This window comes from Rhodnius prolixus, unplaced genomic scaffold (assembly GCF_049639745.1).
Source record: "Rhodnius prolixus isolate KJV_2025 unplaced genomic scaffold, Rpr scaffold_3, whole genome shotgun sequence".
NCBI lineage: Eukaryota > Metazoa > Arthropoda > Insecta > Hemiptera > Reduviidae > Rhodnius > Rhodnius prolixus.
The window spans coordinates 34444495-34466388 of NW_027411603.1; the positions used below are offsets into that span (position 1 = coordinate 34444495).

A 21894-nucleotide genomic window follows, 5' to 3' on the forward strand; every position below is an offset into this window, starting at 1 on the left:
TCTTTTGTGTTTTAAATATTTTTCGGCCAAGCCAATATACACATATACTTTTTTTTTTAATCTAAATTGAAAGACAGATTTCAATATTAAGTGTTGTTTTGTATCCGTTTCATAGTTCACATTTATTTATTTTGCATGTAATTCACTGATTACTTTTTTTTGAGTGAGTAAAATAGAAATAAATCGAGGGAATAAATTGTTTGAATGAAAGGTAAGTAAGAAAACAAAAAGAATGGGTTATTGAGAAAGGTCTCTCGTATTTGTCACAGAGCGCTGCACTAGGTTATGTACAGAGAACATCGTCCACTGGTGGACTGGACACGAAACAAGGCGGACTCAAAACTAAACTTTTCAGCGTTCTTGGAATCAACCAATAATAATAAACATACCTTTTGATAAAATGAAAGTAATAATTGACAAAATCATATTCACTATAAAACTTGATGCCTAATATTAGTTAAATACTTAGGTTTAAATTGTTATGTTTGTGTTTTTATCGCTCAAATTAAATCAAATATATTAATAGAAAGTTATTAAAGAACATATTTTATTAATTAAAAAAAAAAAGGATCAAAATGTATTATAGTAGTTTTTTATTAATAAAATTGTGCAATAATATTATATTAATATAATATTGTTTCTTAGTAATACTCTCCTTTTTTTATGCACTAGAGTCGTCACCTTTATCATTAGCTAATGCAGTGGTCGAATTGATATAGAATAAAATAGGGGAGGTTATAATTTCTTTATGAGAGAGAACTATTTCTTCTTTTTTTTACAATGTGGTATGGAAAAGGAGGATTCAATTTTTAAGTGTGGCAACTTTCATTTTGATCTAAATGGTTCTTATTCTTTTTGAAATGTTCGATACTAACATAAGAGATGAAAAAGTGATTGAGAAGTAACAGTTAACTTTAATTTAATGTTTCTTATCCAAAGAAATGGATCTGTAATGTCCAATCTTTCCATGATAACCACTGCAACTAGAAATCTCCGAATCTAGATATAAGGAACCTGGATATGTCATGCTTTCTTTAAGAAATTCTGCTGCAAGACAAATTGTTGCACGCAAAGATTTACACAGTAGGCAGTCCATTCTCTTTAGTTGCAATTCGCTCAACTAAAAAGTTGCATGAAGCCTAGAAAAAAAGTGTTTTTTTCTCTGCAGTTGAATTTGGCTTGTAAATCCTAGTTTTAAAAACTGAATATAGGCCTCACTTTTCTACAGGTAGCTTTTAAAATGGATTTTATTTATGTACTTACGTATTTTAATACCTAAATCTTGAAAAAATATTTGGAGTACCTTAGTCTAAAGGTTTTCAGATATGGCCATAGGCCATAGATAATGATGAATTTGAAATTGTATACTGTGGAAGGTTTTAATTGCTTCCATTTTATCATTTCGACCACTGAATATTCTAATGAAGGTATAGGATTTATAATTTGACTAATTATTAAAAGTGAAGCCCCATCCATTTTTTTTTTTTTTTTTTTTTTAAATAACAGCCCTTTTGCAATTTTTTAACAGTACAAATACGTTTCATTTTTAACTTCTTTTTTACTCGTAATACTTGGGGCTAGTGGAGAATTTCAGTTTGCATTCCTTACATGGTTTGGGCTCTTTATTTTCAGTTCTTATTATTATACAAGCTATGCACTGAAAATATTTCAAAATATCAAAAGATTTATACAAAAAAAAAAAAAATATATTAACTGCACTAATTTTATTTTATTATTATTTTTTGTTTGACATATATGTTATTCTAAGTATGCACTTACCTGCACATTTATTTCATCCTTTATTTCCTTGATCTGTTTTGTTTTATTTATTTATTTTTCCCTTAATGTATTGTCATATCTTTCCCTTTTTTTGTTGTTGTCTATTTGTAGCTATAATATACACCTATTTTAAATACATTTAGAACAACCTTTTTTGTTGTTAATTTGTTAGACGTACTCGATGTAAATTGACCATTGTGCCAATTTAAAAAAAAAAAACTTAAATTTTTCTCGTTTTACGATTCAGCAATTCTAATGTATTTTATAAAAAAATATATTTATATTATTTAAAATAAAATTTGGAATTTAATTTCTGGTATTAATGGTGCCTACAGAAAGAGCTTATTGAAATTGAATCACCCTTATTCTAAGCAATAAATTGTTGAAATAAATATTGTTTTCTTCTCACTTTTCTTACGTATATAAGAATATAAATTAGTAAAAATGTTTTCAAGAAAATCATTTAACTTTTTCATTTTTTTTGGATAATAAAGTTGTCTGTGATTGCTATAAAGAAGTCAGGTTATTTTTGTTTTGTATTAACTTACCTTTTTGTTATTATCACTTCTTTTTTTTTGGCGCATCTACAAATTGGCCATTAGTGCCTTTTAATTATTATTACTTTTTAAATGTTTTGCATGCCTCATCCTATATATTCGTTCAATATCCCTGCATGTTTGTACCAATAATTCTTTTTGATTAACATCTTTATTTATTGAAAAAGTTTATTATCTTCAACAAGAGTTATTCTTTAATAAGTTTCAATCCACAAAAAAGGATGCTATTCTCTGTACATAACAGATGTTTTGGAGTTATAATTTTATGTACTTGCTTAAAATTAAAATTATCAGTGCAGGATTCTTTATCATTGGTTTTGTTTTAAAAAATAAACTATGCAATTTTTTTAGGTTATTAAAAATTATCATTCGCCTAAATCTTTCGAGTTTAAACAAAAAATAAACATTTTAAGCTTCCAAATATCTTTTAAGGATTAGTCAAAGTTTGGTTTTAGGACTGCTCTCAGGTATGATCCCTTTTTCATTATTCATATTCACTTTGGCTTAAAAGTTTGGGGATGATCATAAACTTGCCTTTTTTTTAAAAACCAAAACTTCATTATTAAAAACAAAATGGCCCGGCACATCCTGGAGCTTTCGCACAGAGCTTACTGGGATTATGTGTAAAATGGACAAAGACTCTTTTGGATGGAATCAATAATACCCTCCCATTAATACTCCAGAAATCTGATTCAGTATTAGGATTTCATGACAATTGAGGCCATGAAATGTAGGTAGTAGGCCCATTTTTTGAATAGTTAATTCTAGTAGTTTCCCTTCTTTATTTGATTTGATCACATGATCATTAATCAAGCTCTTTATTCAAATAATGTTTTATTTATATATTTTCTTTGATATAGGGTTATAAAACTAGAATCTTTCTCGGAAAATGATGCCTTTCAATACAGTAATAAATAAACAGTTTACTAGTACGGCTAAAAACTCAGAGAATTAAATAAAATGAGTTCAAGCTAATATTCAATTAAATTTTTCAAATATGCATTCTCTCAATGTGAATAATGATTACTAACAACTTTAATTATGTATATTCAATGTAATAATGATTAAGTTGTTTTAATTGTTTTTAGTGACATATTTTATTATTCCAGAAGGAAGAAAGAATAATTCCAATTTTAGTCTAGTTTTTATTTTAGCCTAGCTTTCGATCCAGGGACTAGATCCATCTTCAGGGCTTATGTTATTGACAATTACAGTATTTGTTTACATTGTTATTGTAACCTTAGATATAACAATGTAAACAAATACTGTAATTGTCAATAACATAAGCCCTGAAGATGAACTAATCCCTGGATCTAGCTAGGCTAAAATAAAAAAAGACTAAAATTGGAATTATTTTTTCTTCCTTCTGTGACAATAATAAAGTTGGAATAATTAGTTATGTGATCTTTTCCGTCTTATTATATAACACGCCTGGAAATTAATATTTTTTGTCGGTTTGAGACGGATCATTTTTTTGTTTTGTCTTCCTTTGTTGTGATCGTCAACCTTATATTACTTTTATTTTACTTTTTTTTTATTAAAGAATAAATAAATAAAAAAGCAAAAAACAATATACCCCAATGTTCTTTGGGACGTGCAATATATTTTTATAGTACATTGGAAAACGGCCTGACAGTAGTACTCCTTTGTGTAAACTACGTTCCTCGATTCGCAAGTCAAGCACCAAGCTAATGCACAAGCTCTGTAATCGTCATCTTGAACAAGTTCTCAATTTAGAATCAAACAGGTATGTCATTGAATTGTATTTTATTTTGCTGATATTTAATTAAAAAGTAATGAAGTAAAAGTAGAAAGAGAAAATTTAAAAAAAAAGAAGAAACCTTCCGTTACAATGATATTATTTCGTTATAAGTTGTTTACATATTTACAATAAAGTTCTTTCAGATATTTTCTTAATTCAATTTATTGATTAAAATTTAATTGATTTGTCTCTACATTGAATCAAACCATTATAACGGGAGTAAAAACAAAAGAATAAGATAACTAGTGTACTGCTTTTATTAGGTAAGGTTTTATATTGTACAAAATTGATTAATTATTTATTAGAGGACTTCTCTTGTGCTTTGCATGAAATTGGTGGCTTTAGAAGCACCTTATATCATTGGGCATGGCACATTCAGTGGTATTAAGTCTGTATTAGGTATTTTTGTTTCAGTATATATATTTTTTTTTAATATACTCATTTTATAAAATTAAATTATTTGATATTTATTAGTACGACAAGTTTTTAAATTTGTATTTAATTTTGTAACTATTTTCATTTGTTCTAGCATGAAACGCGCAAGGTCAATGTCCGCTCTTAGTGGGAACAATGGTGTTGAGGTAATTTTGTATTTTTTTCTAAATATTTTATTTTACTGCAATCTTATCTCCTCATTCCGATCCTCTTATCGCTACACGAACTCTATAAACACACATCAACCACTTACAGGACTGGATTTTCAAATGGAGAATCAAAACCAACGTTACGAAGTCTAAGTTTATAGTATTTACTCTCAGACGGAAAATCCTGCCTCCCATCATCTTGGACCAAACTCCTATACCAACTGTGGACAAAGTACGCTACCTTGGACTGTGCCTAGACAAACGGTTGACATGGAATCCCCTTACTGGACTGAAAAGACAAGAAACTAACCAACGCTACAAACTTCTCGCCAGACTACTTGACAAACGTTCGAAACTTAACCTACATAACAAAAGACTCTTATATTTACTGTTATTTGGTCATACGGCATCGAAGTATGGGGATCGACTAAGCGTTCCAACTCACTACGCCTCCAGACATTACAGTAAAAAATACTTCGAAAACTTCTTAACGCTCCATCTATATTTCTAACCTCACTATCCATAATGACCTCAAAATCCCTTTCATTATAGATCTTGCTAACATTCGTTTTCTCAAATTTCATTCCTCTACAGCAGCTCATCCTAACCCTCTCATAGAACACCTATCTTCCTCCACATTACCAGGTAATCCTCTAAGGAGATTGAAGAGAAGATGGCCTCGTGATCTTCTCTTATCGTGAGAACAAAGCACGTTATTGGAATGACACCACTGGGTGCCATCTCCACTCATGATTTTCTTCTATTTCTTTTTTCTTTCACCATATTTGCTTGTTGCGACAACTGTTGCAGTGGTAAATTACAATAAAAGATTTGAAAAAAAATATATATATTTTTTATTAATTTATGAAAATAATAGTATATGCTGAGGCGTCACGGTAGCCAAGTGGTTAGAGGAGAGGCCCGTAAAGCTAATATGTGTATTGTGGTACTGGGATCGATTCCCCGCTCTCTAAGTCTTGGATTTTATTTAATGGTTAATAAAAGGAATTTTACAGTAAAATATGTTTATTAGTCGCCTCCGTCCACGACACCTAATTGGTAGTTGGATATAATTTTGTTAAAATAATTCTTTTGGTAACATTGGGGCCTGCCAGCCTTAACCCTAAACTCCTCCGGAGAAGGAAATCTCCAGTTTCTTGGAGTGTTACCACTGGGTAATCTCTCCACTCGTTCACTTCTACTGTTCACTGTTATATCATTGTATTTTATAGCGCCAATACGCTGATTGTAGCACAAATAAACGAGAAAAACAAACAAATATTAGTTCAGCTACTGAAATTTCTTGTTCAGTGAAATATCTTTTCATTAATCAGGTAGGTTATTACTAGGGAACGGATTCGTATGTATTTACATATTTTTTTCTAGGCAATTTACAGACGTTTTTCAACTAGAAGTATTCATACTGACACTCTTTAAGCCGTTTGAGTCTACTTTTATTTCACATATTTCCACATATTTGGATGTTATCGCATATTTATACATATTTGATTAAAATAAATAAATATTTCTACATATTTAATCAAAATATGTACATATTTTTCATTTTGGGCATATTTTCATAATTGGGAGGTGGTTGACAGGAACTGTGAACCACAGACTGTGAATCACAGTGGTTAAAAAAGTGTTTTTAAAAGCACCAAGTCGCATTAAAATGCTAAAAGATCTCTATCCAGACTTGTGCCTTCCGCCAGAACCAATATTGACAAGATGGGGTACTTGGCTGGAAGCAGCTCAGTATTACTATGAAAACTACAATAAAATCAAGAATGTCCTTTCACATCTCGAAGACGAAGCAGTAGCGATAAATACAGCCAAGTCTTTATTCGAGAAACCTAATTTAAGGAACGACCTTGCATTCATTTCTGACAATTGCGTATTTCTTGCACAAGCCATTACCCAACTTGAGTCCCAAAATGTTCGACTGACAGAAAACGTGTCCAACGTTAAAAAAGTCATCGAAAAGGTGGAAGGAATACCTGGGAGTAAGGGAGATCTGATCAGATCAAAACTGGTAGAAGTACTGAGCAAGAACAAAGGGTGGGAGACCATCTGTCAGATTTCTGATATTATCAGTGGAACAGAAGTCACCTCAGAACATCGTGTACTCTTTACAACCAACGAGATAACTTCTTTCAGCAAGGCACCTATAACATCTGTAGATGTTGAACGATCTTTTAGCCGTTACAAGTCCATCTTACGCCCAGATCGTCGTCACTTTACGTTCCAACATTTGAAATTTCATGTGGTTGCAAACAATTTCGAAGAGTGAAGTTTTCAAAATTGAAAATTTAACACATCTTTTTATAAATAGTAAAAATGTTCTTGGTTGTATAAATCATTATAACTTGTAAAAACAAATTATTTTGTTCCTAATAAATTATTATAAATTGTAAAAATATTCTTTTCTTGTATAAATAATTATAACTTGCCCCCCCCCCAAAAAAAATCCATTTTCATAAAAAAAAAATGTCCATTTTACTTAAATATTCCAGAAAATATTTTAAGAAAATCACATATTTTCCACATAATTGACGAAAATAAATGCATATTTTAGTTAAATATTTGGCATTTTTAAATACATAAAAATCCGTTCCTTAGTTATTATAGTTCACTAAATTCAACACTACGTCCATGTAAAGTGTCTATGATTTACGTTGTTGTGAAAACTTCATTCTACCACTTATTATTTGATGCCTATTAGTTTGATAATATAAATTTACAATAATTATTTAATTTCTTAGGTCTGCATTTGTGAAAGAAAAGATTAACGATAGGTTTATAGTCTCTCTTTTTCTAACAGTTTCAGAATTATATAAATCATCAGAATTAGATTTAGAAAATTTGACATCCACTTTAAAGCATCTATCATGTTGACTGGTCTTGTATTAATCTTGAGTATTAGTGTTATTATTTATTTATATTGCTAATTATAAATATTGTTTGTCTGAAGAAATGCCCTAAAAAAGTTTTAAAATATTTACTTTTATTAATTTTATTTTATCCTTTTTTGCAGGATGAACTAAGAAGGAAGTCAAATTTATTGCAAGGTCGAACTGCGAGTTTACATCGGCGTCTTAACCAAACATAGCTATTAGCTGTAGCCAATTCCCCTATTTTATCAGTTTTTATGTGTGTTCGTCTCTATTTCTCTATTTACACTTTGCCGTCGCTTATTTCAGCTTGCTGCAAATTTAATTACTTTTAATTACATTAAGAAAAAAAAAATCCTTTAAAACAATAGTTAAACAGCATTAGATATTTCAAAAATGAAAATATTAACAAGTAAAATATATAGGCTAGATATTATAGATGAAACAGTGGAATAAAGAAACTAAATATTATTTAGACAATATATTAACACAGTTTTTGTGCGCTGGATTTTATTAATTCGTTGAATTATTACTTCACAAAAAAATAAATAAATAAGAAGCCAGTTAATAAAATATCATTTAAAGTTTATGTGAATTTTATTATCTATATACATACACGTAATAAAAATAATTAATTTTTAAAATACGTCAAGGATCAGTCACAGAGAACTCTTCTTATTTTGATAATAACTCTTCGATAATCTTTTACCAATTCTAAAGGTTTTTCAATAATAATAAAAGTATATTAAGTTTAATAAAAATGAGACATTAGAATACCAAAAAGATTAGATATTTATAGAGGAATGTTTGTTTACATCTGCACTTATAGTGGCAATCTTTTAAAAAGTATTGGAAAACTTTTATCATACTGAGATTTTGTGTTTTTCAATAATTACAACATTTATTCTATAGTTAGTTTTCTTTCAGTTGCTTCTACTAAGAACGAGTATTATAATTCTGTCAATAAATAATTTATGTTTTAAGTAATATTTTTATGTAAGAATATATTTAATTGCAATATCATTTTATTTTTATTTTTTTCTTTAAATAAGTCGTAAGGTTTTAAAACCGTCATTTTTTCCCCTTTTCATTAAGATCAATAAAGAGTATTTTCTGTGACTATAATTGAATATTTTTGGATCATAAAAAAAAACAGTGGATGTTATTAAGAAATCGCTTTGTAATTTAATATTATTAAATGCATTAATAGACTAAATTTTGATTATTATTATTATTTTTTTAAATTTAGTATTAAACAGATTTATTTTTGAATATCTTCGCTAAACAAAAAAAAAGTAGTATTTATTTACTTTTATGAATTAGTTTAGAATGATGGCACTTTTGCACCAATATAAATGACAAAATATTGGTGTTTTCAAGAGCCAAATTTAATGGAATGATATAATAAAGATGGATTTAACTTTCTTGTATTTTTATTGTGCAAGATGGTGATTGATAAACAAAGAATGTGTATTTAATTTCTTTTATTTACAATATTAAAAAAAAGATTTTTGATTTTACATAAAGACAAATAATTATAAATTGGTAAAAATAACAATAATTTTATTTTAAATTCAAATTTTGTTTAGTTTATAGAACAAGTTTATTGTATTTGTAATTAATATGTGCAATGGTTCATGATAGTATTGTAATGTTTTTTTATAGCATTTTAGTGTTATAAAGTAAGAATTTATTATTCATTTAATATCAAAATTATTTTTCATTAATTTACATTAGTAATCTTTAGTTCTTTTTTACTTAATATTTTTTATGAGGAAGCTAATTACTATTTATTTAGTAATGTGATATTAGTTTGGTTCAATGTTATTTTTTGCGGCGCTAATTTTATTAAGATTTAATGGCCATATGTTTATTAAGTTACAGCCATGAGTTTAGGAAATGAAATAATTCCACAATTTTAATAATTGAAAGCTTAAAAATATTTCGAAATAAGATATATTTAGAAATTAAAAAATGTGAAAAAAAGAAATTTTTTCAAACTAAAAAAATATTTTTCTTAAAGTAAATCAATTAATTTTTTCGCTTTACTAGCAACTACATGCTGCTGATTTCTTTTCTTTTTTTTTTCAAAAAATATTGCAGATTTTTTAATTTATTTTTATTTTAGCACATTCTGAAAATAACTTGAATTATAACTGAGAAATTATGAAAAAGGTGAAAATTTAACAATTAAGTGAGCAAAGATTAAAAAGAAATCCCTTATCGCACCGTTATTCAAACATTCCTATTATGTTATTAAAGAATTGTATGATTCTAACCTATAAAAATAAAACTGCTTGTATCATTTTTCTTTTGTTTTGTTTTGCCAGTTTGTATTGCCGTAATAATAAATGAACAAATTAAAAGCGCTTATTCATTTTTGGTTTTTAAAAGAGCTTATTTTTAAAGTAATACCCGATATGCTTTTATGAAATCGCATCTAAGCCTTCTGAAGCGTACATTTTTATGAGTTTAAAATGCTAAAAGTTTTGTCTGCGTAAATCGCAATATTGGATTTAATCCGTAGAGGACTGTATTTGTTTACAGAAAAACATTTGTTGAATCCAGAAGCGTTGCTTGGATATTTTATTTGGATTTATCGGTGGTGAATCTTCAATTTTAAATTATAACCTTCTTACGAACTTCTTCAAATATCGGACTTACATGCATGTATTTAAGTCATAAAATACAGGTCATGAGAACATGAGATGAAGACTCAGTAAGGAGAAACTACTTGTAAAATAACATTTGAATTTAACAGAGATGTCTCTCATTTTTTTTTTTAGTTTTATAACAGAAATGCATGAAAACTATTTTTTTGGACAAATGTTATTGAAGAAAGGAGGAGATTCTATTAAAGGGATTTTAAAAGTTTTGATTTCCATTAAAGCTGTGATGGCTGTCATTTATAATTAGTAAAACAATTCAATAAAAACAATTTCGTTCTCCATCTGAATGAAGCTCTTGAATGTGGATCTCAAGTGTAGAAGGAATTTATTCTATAATAACTAATACATTCGAGAAAGCAATGTAATACTTGTCCAAAATTGGCAAACGAATTTCCTCAAATTAACTGGACAGCTAACTTACATAATTTTATTCTCTTACCCATAATGCCACATCAAGTAAAGTAATCAGCAGAGCATTTAATATGGTTTCGAGTTCAGTAAATATTCTGAATAACTTCGAAGTGCGTCTTGGGGATAGCCGTAAGGTTGCTGCAACTGGTATAGAGATCTGCTTATGTGCAGGAGGCGGCAAAAAGCGACGCTTTTTTGTATAATTCATGAACTTTCAGGCTTCGTTTATTCTTTGTGCAAAATTATTTGTTTAACAAAATGGGCAAATGCTGAAATCTTGGTAGTTATTAGTTAACAAAAGCCTTATTTTTTACTTTTTTTGCAAAAATATTTTTGGTAGGCTCAATCTTGGAGCTAAATAGAGAGCTGAACACGCCAAATGGTTGAGGATAGAACTGGCCAGCTGATATAGTCTGACTGTAATATTATCAAAGATACAAACCACCTACGCTATCACCAAATTCGGAAGTATGTTTTCGTATTTTATTTATCTTCCATCATTTCAATTTTTTTTTCCACTGTCCAATAAAACAGAAATGAAGAAAATAACAGAATTATTTTTCATTACAAAAATGGAGGTCTTGCTTATAACTGCCTAGAGAATTGTAGTTCTAGACCTCACCGCTAGATGGTATAAGAATGCACTTTTAAATTTCTTTGACCAAAGGAGGCCACTAATTATTGATTAAAATTCAATCTAAATTTATTCCAATGTATTATCTTGAGCAGTTTAGTTACACTTGTAAGTAAATACTTGCCAACAACATCAAACTTATGAAATTTCATTTAGCATTTCCAATGAACTGTAGGGACCTCAATCATCCATCTGTCTGACGGATTAAACACACTCTTTAAATGATATTGGACAGAGCTATTATCCATGCAATTTTCAAAGGGCAGTTATTACATTTTTTTTCGCCTCTGATGTAGAAGTTTTCTTTTAGAATAAAAATTAATAAACATGGCCGTCCCTCGGCCCATGAATAATGTATTCGGAGGCACAGAAAATGAAGACTGCTTCTCTGTATGCCGTATCCAAATATAAGACTAACCTGGGACTATGTGTTATGTTTGTGTGCTTAAGTCAGTATTTTTCACGAAAAGTATACTGTGAATGTAATTGTGTGCGGTGTACTGTACTAGGAACTCGGCTGGAGCATAAAACCCCGGCAGTTGCGCACAACAACTGCCCCTTGCGAGACAAACCTTACCCACAATTCAATTATACTTTAAAGATTCATCTAACATATGTATCACAAATCATTCAGACGAAATGATTTTTTAACTTTAGCCATTTATTCTAGGTGCATTTTTGTCCTTTTAAAACGAACGGTTAATTGAATTTTGCTGAATCTTTCTTTACTTTTTTACCTTCAGACTTAATACGACTGTTGAATTACCAATTTCTACTAAGAAGCGTTTTTTTGTCACCTTTGTGATTTTAATATTTTCTAAGCATTCAGTACATTTTATAAATCTCTTTTTCTAAAATAAAGAAGAACTGAAACCCAGGTTTTAAGTGACTATATGGCAAGAATTTTAACTTATGGTTCGGAAACGTGGGCTTTTTCTAAAACAGATGAAAAAGACCTCCTGATTTTCGAGAGGAAGATTTTAAGAAGAATATTTGGACCAATACGGGATGGCCCGACTTGGCGAAAACGCACTAATTCGGAAATCTACTCACTCTACAAAGAACCAAACATAAGTAAAATGATAAGGGTAGGCAGACTAAGATGGGCAGGACACGTGGCTAGAATGGGTGATGATGACGTGCCGAGGAGGCTTATGAAAATAGTGCAACACGGCGGTAGGAAGAGAGGCAGGCCAAAGATACGTTGGCTGGACGGAGTGAAGGAGGATGCCCTGGCGTTGTTGGGCGTACGTAACTGGAAAGTGGCTGCCCAAAATAGGGAAAACTGGCGGAAGCATTTGACGGAGGCCAAGGTTCGCTAGACGGACTGTCGCGCCGAATAAGAAGAAGATATGGCAAGAATATAGTGTGGAATGTAAGCGTCAAAGAATGTCCATGCATTTACTTTGGTGTTTCCTTGATGAAACAAAGAACGAGGGCATGTATTTTTTACTAAGATCGACAGTTGATTATATTTTACGTGAAAAGAAACACATAACAAACAAATATTGTCATATATAAATGAACTTATGGAAGGTGAAATACTTCAATAATTAGAGAAACATTAGCATTAAACATTATGATCTAAAAAGTAACCACTAATTGACGATCTTTTCAATTGCCTAAAGTAAAATCATTCCAACAATAAAATCAATAAAAAAAATCTGGCTCAGGTAACAAACAATCAAATCAATATTTACTTTGGGAATTGTGCTTGAATTAGCTAATTATACTTTCGAATTAAATAAAAAATTGAATTTGAGATTACCGAAACAACTGAAGGCATATTTTGATAATTTTGCGTGTTAATTTGGAAATTTTATTAGATCTCAACATTTTAGAAAATAACCTTAGTTTAACTCCTATTGTGCGTGTGCGATATTACCAATTAACAAGCTTTTAGAGAGTTGCATTCTAATGAATTTGCTTTATTTACTTCAATACTTTTGTAAATATGTACAAAAAGCAATTAATTTAGATTAATCGAAGTATTAGGAATCTATTATAAACGAAACATAAGGCTCCAAAAGTTTTTTTTTTTGTGGCGAAATATTCCTGAAATTTGGTAAATGTATGAAACAATGCAGAAATTGAGGTGCAATAATGGAACTCTTGCCTTTACAGTAATTATGGTTGGCACTCTCCACTAAATATTAAACATCTTGATTTTTAAACTAGATATTTGAATCCATTTTTATTTATTTTTTTTTGCAGACTAGTTGCAAGATTTGAGGAAATTTGTTACAAGTGAATTTTAGAGACTGAACTGGTTTTTTGTTGATGCAAGGTAAGAAGAAGAAAAAAAGAGATTAACTTGGGAAGAGCATTAATGCTGGTAAACATGTCTTTTATTCTCGAAGTTTTTTGTTTTTTTGCTTGTAACTTCCTAAAATTGTTATTACATTTTTTGCCAAAATTTAATGATGTATTTGCTGTAAGGAATTGCAAGAATGTATCGACACAAAATTTCTTGCTTGCAAATGATCTATATTTATTACATTAATCGAAGAAAAAGCGGACTACAACATTAAAGCGTTCATTAAACCCTCCCGGACATCTATCTAACTATCGTTAATTCTAACACAATTCACGTAAGAGCTGTGTAAAAAAGAAAATGTCCTGCACTAGTATAGTTGCAGGCCATTTGTGGATACAAATACACCGCGCCCACCCTGTCACTGATGAATTCAACTACATCAATGCAATTCTGTTCGTTTTTCTTACTCTACTTCTGTTTAAATCAAGATGCAATATTCTGTGAACGTGTTACTCTTTAGAAGTTGCTAACTTCTTTTCACGATCAAGATTCTTTACATTGTTTTCTTGCTATTTTCTTTTGTCTAGTTCATAAATATAGAAGTAAGTTACATTTTTCATAAATAATTTTTTAAAGTTAAAAAAAAAGTAACTTTCAGTCACGTAGTAAATATATTACTTCTTAAATGGACTTATAAATAACTTAATATTTCAATTGGAGTGCGGTTTATCTATTATATACAGGGTGCCCAGAGTTATATGCTCCACCCACTTTTTTTTTAAACGGCGGGAAATTTTGAAAAAATAAAAAACACGTATTTAATCATTTTTAGTCTAGTTTATTTTCAGTGATTGACCCCTGTATCTCGAGATACAGCATCCAACTTTGTTTTTTCAAATGGAACATTATATTTTTTTGTTGCATATTTTTATAGTATTTGAGCTCCCCAAAAAAAAATTTTGAAATCGGTCCACCTAGACAAACGGTTGACATGGAATCCCCATACTAGACTGAAAAGACAAGAAACTAACCAACGCTACAAACTTCTCGCCAGACTACTTGACAAACGTTCGAAACTTAACCTACATAACAAAAGACTCTTATATCTAATGTTACTGCGACCCATTTGGTCATACGGCATCGAAGTATGGGGATCGACTAAGCGTTCCAACTCACTACGCCTCCAGACATTACAGTCAAAAATACTTCGAAAACTTCTTAACGCTCCGTTCTATGTATCTAACCTCACTATCCATAATGACCTCAAAATCCCTTTCATTACAGATCTTGCTAACACTCATTTCTTCAAATTTCATTCCTCTACAGCAGCTCATCCTAACCCTCTCATAGATCACCTATCTTCCTCCACATTACCAGGTAATCCTCTAAGGAGATTGAAGAGAAGATGGCCTCGTGATCTTCCCTTATCTTAAGCACGTTACTGGATTGGCACCACTGGGTGCCTTCTCCAATCATGATTTCCCGTTATTTCTTTTCCCTTTCACCGTATTTGCTTGTTGCAACAACTGTTGCAGTGGTAAATTGCAATAAAAGATTTAAAAAAAAAAAAAAAGAAATCGGTTAGGTTTTTCAAAAGTTATGGTAATTTAAAATATGAAAAACAAAGTTCAGTTTATTGTCAAAATTAGGTTATTTTTTTTAAAGAATCTGTTTAAACTGGGCACAATCAACGGATAGGCAAACCAAAACTCTGGACTCCCACGCTTTGCTTGTAGCAGCACTTATGGTGGCGAAGTCAAGATCTAGGCAGGCTAGAGTTATTCGACGTTTCAGATCATCGACTGAAGCCACGGGATTAAGGTTACTGTACACTTTATTTTTTAGATATCCCCACAAAAAAAAAATAGTCCATTGGGGTTAAGTCCTGAGATCGAGGAAGGCCACTGGATGAGACAATGAGTCCCTAAGCACTTTTCATGGAAATTTCTGTCCAGGTAAACTCGAACAACTCTCGAATTATGTGCCGGGCAACCATCTTGTTGAAAATACATATCTAGCCGACGTTGTTGAGGAACATCTTCGAGCATAACTGGCCAAATGTCTCTTAAATAAAGTTAGATACCTTGCACCAGTTAAGTTCTCTCTGCAGAAGTATTGGGCCGATTAGTTGATTTCCTAAAACTCCACACGAAACGTTTGTAGAAAAAACAACCTGAACGTCGAAAACCCTTTTTTTTTTTTAATTTTTACATCAGAAATTAGGAATAAGTAATACAAATGAATAAAAGCTGATCATCTGAACTCACTAAAATCATTTTGTTATTAATTTGAATGGTACGCTAACCGCTAACGTTTTTTTGCTCAACATTAGTGCTCATTGTCTCCCAGAGCATTGCTGCCCCCAGACATCTTTGCTCATTACAGTCAGCACTGTCCCATCACCGGACAGTGAGCTGCGAGTGGCTCTTTGGGCAAGAAAAGAAGTAAAGGCTGGACTGTAAGTGAACCTGCGATTTCCATGTGGTAGTCCAATGGTACATAGCTTATCTCTTCTTTATGTTACTTAATGATATCATTGCGTCCAATTAGAAAATATAACTTGACCATTATAATTATTGTTGCTGGATTGTTTGGTTTTCAACGCTGTCATTACCAGGTTAATTGAGAATTCGCTCAAAGTGCTCAGTTTTAAAAACCTATTTGCATCAACATTTGTAGAAGATAACAAGAAGATAGAATTTGATCAGGATATAACTTCGGGCTTGATCATTTTCTAGTCAGATAATGCATTAAAAAGTGCATTCAAATAATTTATTTGATTTAGTAAAGCTATGTAACTGTTTGAAATAACGTGATTTCTTCATTCCAATCGCATTTTGTGAAATATTCAGATTTCGGGATAGCATGATTTGAACTTATGATGAAGTTATTATCTATAAAAAATATATTCATTTTGCTGACAAGAAGACTCATGAAGATTTACATAAAATACATCTCTCTTAAAGGAAGCACGAAGTAAAAACCAAATAAATAACACAAAAAAAGTCACAAGTATAATATTTAAAATTCAACATTTTATCTGACACACGATCACAATGTCTTATTTCTTCCCGTAACAAGGTTAGCTCGTAAATGCCAGCAGCTTATGTGGTCGCTTTCCTATTAGCATATTAGTAGGATATGGTTTTCTAGTTGGGTAGTCATGTTTTTATCTAGCTACAGTAGCCATGAGTGGAGATGCTTCTTTAAATTACCTCATTACCAGCTAACAAAATATAGACCTCACATCAACAAATTCTTGATGTAACCTCTTTTCCACTTATGTTTAACATGATACTGATATTGACAGCTTTATGATAGTTAGTTGTAAAACAACGGTTGAATAACCCATTTTGAAAATTCCATGAAACCATCAACTTTTCATTCTTTAAAATAACTTAGAAGATGAAACAATGATTTAGACAGTTATTTCTTTATTTTGGAGAAATACTAGGTAGTCCTGTCATGATATCTTCTCTTAAATGACTTAATTTTTGTCTGCTCTGGAGTTTAGGATGGCTAATCTCTAAAAATGATCAAAATAAAAGTATATACTCAAGAAGCATTCATTAACTTTATATTAATTAACGTTCAAATTAAAAAATAAAAAATTTCTAGTAAAGTCATTCTAAAATCGTTCCTGAATATTTCATCACATAACTAATTTCTTGTAAATCCTAAAATTTCAATAACAACTTGATTGCGTATTCTGGTACATATTTCTAAAAGTTCCAAACACTTTTCATTGGAACTGAATGTTAAAAAGGTTCCATAATAGTAGATGGTTGATTCAATTCTCCTTCCCAAGGTTTTCATTTGCTTGTTCGTAACCTTTTTTTTTTACTGGTAACTTCAACTTCACCTTTGGCAGACGCAAATTATTGGTTCAAACTGTTCTTCTTGTCTCGAAAAAGTTAAGTCATTATATATTTGACCAGTTTATCAGAGCATATGTATATGTTTTTTGGTTCAAAAGCATTTTATGTTGAACAGTTAAATAACAAAAATTAATAATGTAAAAATTGCTGCTGCCACGGCAATCCATTTGTAATACATTTATTTCTGAGGGATTTTTATTTTATATTAAATAAACAACGGATCAATAATCCAATTCTACAATTTACAAAAACAACAATTAATAATAAAACAAATATAATTAATACAAACAGTTAAAAGAAATTGTTGACATCTGGCTTTACTTACAAATTTTTGTATACCAGTGCCAAAGAAATCTAAATCAAAATTATTGACTGCCCGCATAATACGAATTATAGTGGAGTAAAAAACGTATAATTGTATTTTTCGGCTCATATTTGATCTTTAAATTATTAAAATTATCTGAGATCAGTCTCTGTTTCAGCTGACTTTCACTCTATACTCTAAATTTCGTATTTTTATCTTTCACACTATCCTCACACTCTCAGATGATGAATCGCCAAAGAAATACTCGAAAAAGAATTAATCGTTTTTATTATATATCGATCTAAGGGCATTTTATATTCTATTTTTAAAAGAATTTTCTGAACCAAAATCAAATACTTACACAGTCTCTCACTCTAAATTATTTACCGTATTTTAATTTTGGTTTCTAAAAAAGAGACAAATGTTAAAAAAAAATCTAAGATGAACGAGTACACTCCAAATAAGATTTCATTCTTTCAAACATTTATTAATTCATCATTTGTTTGTTGGCTAACTATATCTCTTTGCTCAAAAGCAACCTGTTTAACATATGACATTTTCATTTTTTTTTTTTGTAGAGCTTTTTTTTTTTTTTATAATTCATATAAAAAAACCGTGAAATCCTTTAAAAAAAAGAAAAAAGAAAAGTAACTGGATCTGAACGGGAATCCAACTCTTTTATTTAGTAAACGAAATTAAAGGTTGAAAATGGGAGACTTAAGGGAATTGGTATTGTTATCATTGGAAAGTGTTGGAATGCAATCCCGTCTAATTGCTGCCGAATCATTATTTAGTCGTCCAATTTCCGTAATATCTAATTTGTCTTCTGCCGCTGCTTGGGAGCCTGATGGAACTTTGGATATTGCTTCTTTGGAAGACAAGGGTCCGCTTGACTTTCTCTTAGCTTCCAGGTAAGTTAATAATTATCCTGATTTGTTACAAAATAAATATTCTTCAACTTCTTTGTTTCCTGTGTTACTTTGAAAACCAAAAGGTTTGAATAATTAGACAAGAATTAGGAAGAAAACAAAATATTATCAGCACCTCTAGGATGAATATTTTTACATTTACTCTTTGTTTCATGACCTGCAAGGCTTTAGTGAGACATTTTTATTCTCTCACAAAATATAATTGATTGAAAAAAATTTAACTGGTAATTCCTTAAGTGATTTTTCTATCACAAAAATCCTTAATCTTTCAATTTACTTGGAATTTCTAATGTGGAATTTGGAATTTCATAGCCATAGCTTTAATTTTAATTTCTTTTCTTCCTCTTTACACATTATATACTTACATTTCTTGCTCTTTACATATTTTAGTGGATAGCTTTCAGTGGCATTTTTGTTTTGTTTTTAGAATAGCTGCGGAGATCCTGCAGAATTCCAAGATGAGAAAAGATAAAATAGAAAAGCTAAGTGGAAATGCTCGTCACAAAGAGGTTAAACAAATAAATGGCCCTGAGGAAGAAATTAAAGATGTTATGGAAATTTGGAACAAACCTTTTGGCTGGTTCTTTCTCCCTGGAGAAAAAATACCATTGGTTAAATAAAGTAGATCTTTTCGTTTTAATTATTATCTTTTTTTAAAATTTAATGATCACGTAATAAGAAAAACGTGAGATCCTTGGGTAATTTTTGTTTTTATGTAAAGTTATAACATCTCTTTTTCCAGTTTCTTTGGAGCCTTTAGAAAAATTAACCTTTCTACATATTCCAAAAATTGATTAAAGCATCTGTATCCTTACTAATATTCTATTAAATGGATATTAAGAAGAAAAAAATTCTATAATTAATGAACATGAATAATGAAAACTGTCCTTCTAATCCCAAGTCCTCAGACGAATCATCAATGCTCCTTTTTAAGTTTCAAATGATAACCTCCAATAAAGACCTCAATATTTCATTTATTTCCAAATTAATCCATTTTTACTACCCTTACCTTCCACATTAATCTATCCAGAAATCCTATTCCTGTAGCTCAAACCGTATTTTTCACTTCATAACACAGAGAATCCATTACGCCGCTTAAAAAAAAGAAAACGGCGATAGCAGCGTGATTTTCTGATGTGCTCAAGTCAGATCCTAACTTCTGGAGTGTTGAAGCATCGGTTGCTCCTCAAATCACGTATCTGGCAGGCCGCATTGCACATTCTGTATATAGCTACTAATTTGCAAGTTATATATTATATGTAAAAGATGTAATAAAATATACCGTCAAAGATTAAAGAATTCTTTCATAGTTTCTCAAATAGGTTAATATTAATTAATGCAGACTTTATTTTTTATAACTAGGTACGTCAACATCATTAGCGCCCACAACCTTTTCAGTATGCTTCCAAGAAAAATGAGCTAATTCCTTTATTTTCCTCTGTATTTATCATATAATTTTTCCCCTAAAAGAAATACAATAATATCACAACCCAAAGAAAATTGAGTACAAGTGAAAATGTTTTGAGTCATGTATAGGAAATATTTTTTTATTTAAAAGTCAAGTAACTATTAGATATCAAAATTCTTGAGTAAATAAAATTCTAGGTTTCATTTCTTAAAAAAAAAGCTTTCAGTGGATCCAATCTTGACTTGAATCTTAAACTAACAATCTACAAGACACAGTTAAGGTATGGACATATAGAGTAGAAGTATGGGGTTCAGCCAAACATTCAAACTCCAAACGCAATCCAAAATCTTACGAAAAATCCTTAATGCATCTTTCTACATAGCAAACCTTAACATTCATACTGACCTTCACATCATGTGAACTAATTAAGTCTCGCTACTGCAAATTTCACAGCCTACTGGCTCTCCATTCTAATTCTTTTGTGCAACGGCTCTCCATATCTTCCAGACAATCCTTCCTCGTCGCTTGAAGCTTGGAAGTGGACTAGGAGACTTACTGATGTGAGCGCAATTGACTGAGAAAGAGTTTCACCAATTGGTCATTACTGAACCAGTAATATCAAGTTTACTTGATACAACATTTGTTGTAGCTGTAAATAAATCTAATATAATTCAAAGTTGGGCGTTTTTCAACGTTACGCTTTTTCGTGCACTTTTTGACGATCAACCCTTATACAACTGTCCTACCGGACAGTTTTAATGAAAAAAAAAAATGCAGTGGTTAACTTAAATTTTTGAATAGCTTTAAAAAGAAATGAAAGCAAAGAAGAAGGTAGTACTGTCTGAGTTTTCAGCTACTTTAAACCTAAATCTTTAATAATTAAACTGTTTTTCCGACGTGTTTTTATTTTGGTTAGGTTCCTTTCATTCTACTGAGTTCCTCACTCTGGTAATTTATAAATACTAGTGTTAACTTGTCTGTAACTGAATTAAATCTGATATAGAAATAATGTATTAGAATAAATTACAAGTTGGTTGTGTTAAGTGTGAACCAGACTACCACTGTTAATAGCCAATCAAGTAACATTTAATTACCATGCTACGGTGAAACTGCTGTCTCTAATGAGACTGAAAGAAAGTCGATCACTATCTTGGCCTCTACCTCTGATTACTTTACGGGGCTGCCCAAATGTTTGGGGACCCGAATACAACACTTTAATATTAATGTACCTCGTTAGCTTGGTAACTTGGTGTAATTCTTGGCTAAGATATAAATTGTTTTTCCAACCTCTCCCATTCGGATCAACTAACTTATTTGAATAATCAAATTCTTAGCGTGTCCACATATAGATACAATTGTTAAATTAGAAATGTCTTTGTGACAGTATTTAAATCATAGTACATCTCTTTGCTGTTAAAACACAATAGTTGTTTTTTGTTTTTTTTTTTTTGAACAATTAGGGCCCAAATTTCTTTGTCTTTTAACATTTTTTTTTACTGAAATTTCTTATTATAGAATTAGATTTTCTCTAACATGTTAATTTAGCAATAAAATTACCATTATAAGTGAATAAAAATTAAACGTAATTCGTGATATGTTACCAACAATTTTTTTTAAATTTGTCAACAATATAAAAATAAGTGACTAACATTATTCCGAAATAGTTCACCGAATATTTATCTCTCAGAGTTTCACAATTGAATTTAATCCCAAATTTTATGTTTTTTGGTTGAGAGAGTGAATAGCTTGCTGATGGCATTTCAGTGCATTTTTGGTTGGTGCATTGATTGCGTAACAAGATTCCAAGGACATTGTGGCGAGGGCTTCATTT

General features: G+C 30.4%; 2 protein-coding genes and 1 long non-coding RNA gene across 13 annotated transcripts in view; 2 read left to right on the forward strand and 1 right to left on the reverse strand.

The window, feature by feature from the left end:
* The window catches only part of Klc (kinesin light chain), a 210842-nt gene extending 197308 nt beyond the window's left edge, over positions 1–13534 (forward strand). For 4 of the 9 annotated variants that reach the window (XM_074126366.1, XM_074126369.1, XM_074126368.1 and 1 more), the window contains 3 exons: positions 3950–4083; positions 4628–4679; positions 7717–9950. In XM_074126366.1, the coding sequence (XP_073982467.1) occupies positions 3950–4083; positions 4628–4679; positions 7717–7791 (261 nt within the window). In that variant the 3' untranslated portion in view covers positions 7792–9950. Of the gene's footprint in view, positions 1–269; positions 1715–3949; positions 4084–4627; positions 4680–7716; positions 9951–13501 lie in introns of those variants that run through there. The other 5 variants (XR_012457942.1, XM_074126371.1, XM_074126372.1 and 2 more) reach the window with 3 other exon arrangements.
* A 3002-nt stretch (positions 13535–16536) lies between these two features.
* Positions 16537–18264, reverse strand: LOC141452372 (uncharacterized). The gene is made up of 2 exons (XR_012457359.1): positions 18088–18264; positions 16537–17657 (listed from the first exon to the last, which is right to left on the reverse strand). It is a non-coding gene; the product is annotated as an uncharacterized lncRNA (long non-coding RNA).
* Positions 18265–18298: 34 nt separating this feature from the next.
* On the forward strand, positions 18299–19948 carry LOC141452371 (uncharacterized). 3 transcript variants are annotated; one of them, XR_012457358.1, is made up of 4 exons: positions 18299–18637; positions 19083–19276; positions 19398–19460; positions 19734–19948. XR_012457358.1 is itself a non-coding variant. In XM_074124415.1 (3 exons), the coding sequence occupies exons 1-2, from the start codon at positions 18435–18437 to the stop codon at positions 19273–19275; spliced, it is 396 nt and encodes a 131-aa protein (XP_073980516.1). In that variant the 5' UTR covers positions 18299–18434; the 3' UTR covers position 19276; positions 19734–19948. The 3 variants fall into 3 exon arrangements, 2 of the variants coding, with proteins under 2 accessions (XP_073980516.1, XP_073980515.1); XM_074124415.1 differs by lacking the exon at positions 19398–19460; XM_074124414.1 differs by lacking the exon at positions 19734–19948 and having other exon boundaries at positions 19398–19707.
* Positions 19949–21894: the final 1946 nt, after the last annotated feature.